Genomic DNA, 5,930 nt, shown 5'->3' with positions numbered 1-5,930 from the left:
GCACCCACTACACTCTCAGAGTGGTTGGTGTTAGGAAGGGAATCCAGCTGTAGAAACTCTGCCAGATCAGATTGGAGCCTGGTGCAGCCTTCTAGCTTGCCAGTCCTCAGTCAAATCGTCCAACCCATGCTAGCATGGAAAGCGGACGTTAAACGATGATGATGATGATGATGATCTTTAACTATCCCACAGTATAATACATTTGATCAACAATTGTCACTAAAAGTGCACATGGCCAGGCTGAGTTTGAACTAGGATCCTTTTACATGTAAAGTAAGGGTGGGAGTAATACTCTTTTTGCTTTGGTCTACCAGATTAGAGGACACAAGGGCTAAATAACGACAACAATGACAGCAGCAGCTGAGGCAGTGATGACAATGATTTCTCACATACAGCACAAGGTTAAAAATAACACCAGTACATGCCTATTACATATTTTATAAATCCCTGAGGGTTTTATAACATTTAACCCAATACAATTATTTCTGCCACACCATTATTCTTCAAATATGTGCGCCTAATTTAGTCATGAACTCTACAATTCTGAGCTGAGAGTACCAGTAAGTTACATCAAATACATGACTGGTACTTTATTTATTGATGCCGGGGGTTTAAATCCCTCAGCAGGATTTAAGTACAAATAGTAAAGATCTGGAACAAATACTGCAAGGCATTTTTCCAGATGCCCTAATGATGATGTCAAGTCAATCACCCTTGCCCTTGTGATAATAATAACACTGAGCAACAACAACCTTTGATGACTTATAACTAAGATTTATTTTTGACTAATTTACAGATACTGAATGAAACATTCACTGAGTTTTCTTTTTACTTCTCTGATATAGCCCTTATGCTTAAAAATTGCCATTAAAAATACTTGACTGCAACAACACTGACCAACGTGATATCTTAGAAGTTAGACTTATTCTTGGTTACATTTGGGGCGCTTCTTGGATATATTTGATACCAAATATATAATCAGTTTTATTATGTCACTGCTAGCTTTGCAAATGCAGCATACCATTTTATATGCTGATATATCTACTTGTGTACTAAAATCAGTAGCCTCAGTTACACCATTTTCTTGAGTCTTGCATTATTCTTGAGTATATTTGAGGTGCAGATTTCCAAAATAGCAAGATGTGCATGTCTCAGATGTAAACACCTCAAGTTTTCAAGTATTGGAAGTTAAACCTATTCTTGCATATATCTGAGTTACTGTTCCAGCTTCGCCTGACTGGCACTTGTGCCGGTGGCACGTAAAAAAGCACCCACTACTGGTTGGCGTTAGGAAGGACATCCAGCTGTAGAAACTCTACCAGATCAGATTGGAGTCTGGTGTAGCCATCTGGTTCGCCAGTCCCCAATCAAATCATCCAACCCATGCTAGCATGGAAAGTGGACGTTAAATGATGAAATGATGATTCCAGATGCACCATACCTAAGACAGAGAAAAAAAAGACCAGCTAATTAGACCTGGAACACCTTTGATCATAGGCTTACTGGATCAAGGCTCCCTGTCACTAAACAACAAAAACATCATGTAGTAAATATGAGGTCGACATCAATGGATGATCCCTTTACAATTTACAAATTTACTCATAACATAAACTGTATGGGAAACTGTAAAACAGAAGTTCAATGTCTTGTTAGGGAGAGAAGTTAAGAGACCCAGTAAAGGTAATGGGAGAAGGAGAGACAGATGGGATGAGCTTATGTGTAGCTAACTGTTCAGAGGGGAAGACCATTGTAGTAGAAGTCAGAGAAGCAGAATGGAGGCTCGAAATAAGAGGTTGTAGAGTGTGTTTGGTGATGGGGTAATCGCCAATCAGTCAGATTGATTTTTATCTTCAAGACAAACCAAAGCATGAGTGAGGAAGTGTGTCAGTTGGAAAAGGATAAAAGAAGGTGAAGCAGTATTATGAAACAGGGTTACTCACGTTCGCTCAGCTCTTCGACAAATAGATCTGGCCATGTGGAGAGAGGCAGCTGTTTTACCACCAGACTGTAAATAAATAAATAAATAAATAAATAAATAAATATGAAGCCTTGTATAACCATCATCATCATTATCATCATCATATTACAGCACTGCGATTATCATCCTGAGAACAATGGCCGCCACCACCACCACCAACAACAACAACATAGCTGTTAAATCAACAAGGAACTTCTAGATGCTTGCTAGAAAGCAAGTCAGTGAGAGAGGATTGCTGCAGTTCCTCAAACTGCTAGAAATAGCAATCAATTTCACTCAAAATGACGACAATGATTCTTCCACGAAGTAATTGATATATAGCTCTCAGTATATTCTTATTTCTTTATTGCCCACAAGGGGATAAACATAGTTGGGACAAACAAGGACAGACAAAGGGATTAAGTCGATAATATTTACCCCAGTGCGTAACTGGTACTTAATTTATCGACCCCGGAAGGATGAAAGCAAAGTCAACCTCGGCGGAATTTGAACTCTGAACGTAATGGCAGACAAAATACAGCTAAGCATTTTGCCCAGCATGCTAATGTTTCTGCCAGCTCGCCGCCTTCATATACTCTATAAAGTGGATGGTATTAGGAAGGGCATTCAGACATAGAAACCATGCCAATGCAGACATTGCAGCTTGGTGCAGTCCTCTGGTTCAGCAGCTCCTGTCAAACCATCCAATCCATTCTCATATGAATGCCCTTGATGGATGTTCAATACAGAAACAAAACTGCATATACATATATATATATATATATATATATATATATATATATATATATATATACATATACACACACACACACACACACACACATACACACACATATATATACATGTCAAGCTTCCACAAAGTTTTCCTCCACCAAATTCACTCACTGATTGGCTCAGTGTTATAGAGGAAGATACTTGCCCAAGGTTCCATACAATGGGATTGAACCCAAAGCTATATGGTTGCAAAGCAAGCTTCTAAATGACACAGATAAGATATGCTTGACCTATAATTTATATAACTTATAATTATAATGTATATAATTCAATATATATTTATATTAATCAGATCAGTCTGTAAAATTATCACAGACATTAACCCTAACCCCAGCCAGCCCTAACCAACCAGATTATACTACTACCACCGCCACTACCATTACGACACCCCCAATTTACCACCATAAAATAACCACCAGTATCATAACAACTCACCATGACCTACATCATAACAGCATTACCATCAATACCATGTCACCGCTGCCGTCACCAACAGCAACACAACCACCACCACCACCACCGCCTCCATCACTTACTATAATCTTTACGTATCAAGTTGATAAAGGATTATTTGAAAATGATTTTTCTATTACATGCAGTCTGATGCAATAACATCGACGCCAACAACAACAACCAAACATCTTTAAGCTAACATGCAAAATGTTACACAGTCACTTGACTTACTCTTTACTCTTTTACATGTTTCAGTCTTTTGACTGTGGCTATGCTGGAGCACTGCCTTTTAGTCAAGCAAATCGACCCCAGGATTTATTCTTTGGAAGCCTAGTACTTATTCTATCAGTCTCTTTTGCTGAACTGCTAAGTTACGGGGATGTAAACACACCAGCATTGGTTGTCAAGCGAAGTTGGGGGAACAAACACAGACACACAAACACATACACACACACACACACATATATATATATATATATACATATATACGACGGGCTTCTTTCTCAGTTTCCATCTACCAAATCCACTCACAAGGCTTTGGTCGGCCCAAGGCTATAGTAAAAGACACTTGCCCAAGATGCCACGTAGTGGGACTGAGCCCGGAGCCATGTGGTTGGTAAGCAAGCTACTTACCACACAGCCACTCCTACGCCTTGCTAGAAATAACAATCAAATATTCCTCATACCACATTCTACTGTCTACAAAAAATGAAAGACACATTGGATAATGTTGATAGTGTACATAACTGTGATAATAATAAAAACAGGATGGTCAAAGGTGGAATGTTATTGATCATAAGTCTGTTTAATTAGGGCCAATTTGAAATTAAAAAGCAACAGCAAATAGATTTCTTGGGCCCACCTTCTCATAGTATCAGATGGCACCGGAAATGGTAGATCAACTCGGAAGTCACAATGGCTCAGAGATTAAAATTCAGGATTGCTGATCACATTGCAATGATTTCAAACCAAATGTTATATTGGTGTTAGGAAGGCATTCGGCACTGGAATTAGAAAGATCACCCAGCCATTGAAACTATGCCAAAGCTAATATTGGAGCTTAGCATGGCTCTGGGGTTCTCTGAATCCTATCAAACCATCCAACCCATGCCAGCCAGCATGGAAACTAGATATTAAATGATGATGATGATGACAATGACGATGATATTACAACTGGTTTTGTGACCTTGAGTAAGATACTCAGTTTGCCTGACTGCTGAAGAAACAAGGTTCCACTCCCTAATTCTCAGTTTGATGGTTAGTAACAGAAAGAACATCTTATTGAAAGAAACACTTTAACAAAAAAAATCATCCTTCTGAGTAGCCTCTACCAGTCACTTGACCATTAGAAACAGCAGCTTAGTTTGCCTTATATCTCAAAAAAATGAAGGTCACATTGGATAATGATGTAGTTCTGAGTATACTAGCTTGGAAAGAAGATGGGATGGTCAATGGCTGAGTAACATTGATTATGGGTCTGCTCAATGAAACACGGGGTTCAATGATGTGGAGAATTAAGTACCAAATACCAAAAACAAAGGTACACAAAACCCATTCATTTGTACCACAGTGAGGTACAATTCATTGGTGTTGGTGTAAGTCTGTCTAATTAATGAATATTTCACTGGTACAATGTAATATCTTTCTTCTATACACCCATCCATCTTTACTGTCAACTATTCCTGAAAGGGACATTTGGTTAGAGTCCTTAGGAACCTACTCCATAAGGCTTTATCAGAAGTAAGTGTCATTAGAATCTCTGGCTGGATTCCCAAATGTGATCAACTAAGACTATTGATGTAATCCAACCATCTTGTTGTTGGTCTACCCCTAGGTCTCCTACCAGTTTTTTAGAATCTGTTTTCTATCTTTTTTTCCTTCTTTACTTGTTTCAGTCATAGGATTGCAGCCATGCATTGCTGTAACTAAATGTAATTTATTTCTAATATTCTGCAAAGACATGTTTGGTCACAGGGAAATATTATCCTGCTTGGATAAGGATTGGAGACAGACAGGAAGGGTATCCAACTCTATAAAATTTACATCAATAAACTCTGTCTGATTCGTGCAAACATAGAAAAGTGGATGTTAAAATGAGGTTGATGATGATGATGAATCTGTATCAAAGAGTTTGCTGACAGTCAATCAGCACAACAATTGCTTTGGCAAGGTAGTCTATGACATTAGAGAAACATTCTCAAATTTCTAAACTGATAGACAACAGGAGAGCCTAAATATAGCCACTCAAACTGGTAGAAATAGCAGTAAAATTTCTCTCCAATTACAGTTTACCATGTTTATTAGTCCACATTACTTTGTAAGGAGCACAGGACTGGTTTCTCAGTTTCCCTCCACACACACACACACACACACACACATATATATATATATATATGAGGAATTTATCTGTAAATAATATGTGACAATTATTCGGTAGCCATGATAAAACTCCATGCATTTTCCGATAGCCAGATAACTGAAGAAATGGCGGTGTGGGTTTCCACCCCAACATCCAAAACTCAGTTTTATCATGGCTACCAAATAATTGTCACATATTATTTACAGATATATATATATTACTAAACATTTCAACTATATGTACTTATTGCGCAACTAATAGTTTCCCATACATGCGTATGTTCATCAGGTGCCAATCGCACTATACTCCCAAAACTTTAGTTTAAATAGCGGAATTAAACTCAATAGAGGAATTAAACTCAATAGA

General features: G+C 38.1%; 1 protein-coding gene across 1 annotated transcript in view; it reads right to left on the bottom strand.

Annotated features, from left to right (window-relative positions):
* Nucleotides 1–5,930, bottom strand: part of LOC106873671 (corrinoid adenosyltransferase MMAB) — an 86,326-nt gene that overhangs the window by 34,044 nt on the left and 46,352 nt on the right. The window contains exon 9 of the mRNA XM_014921125.2: nt 1,941–2,005. Within this exon, the coding sequence (XP_014776611.1) occupies nt 1,941–2,005 (65 nt within the window). The remainder of the gene's footprint in view (nt 1–1,940; nt 2,006–5,930) is intronic.

Source organism: Octopus bimaculoides, chromosome 6, assembly GCF_001194135.2.
Source record: "Octopus bimaculoides isolate UCB-OBI-ISO-001 chromosome 6, ASM119413v2, whole genome shotgun sequence".
NCBI lineage: Eukaryota > Metazoa > Mollusca > Cephalopoda > Octopoda > Octopodidae > Octopus > Octopus bimaculoides.
Note: the sequence above shows the minus strand (reverse complement) of the source record. Positions and strands in the feature narration are given on the sequence as shown.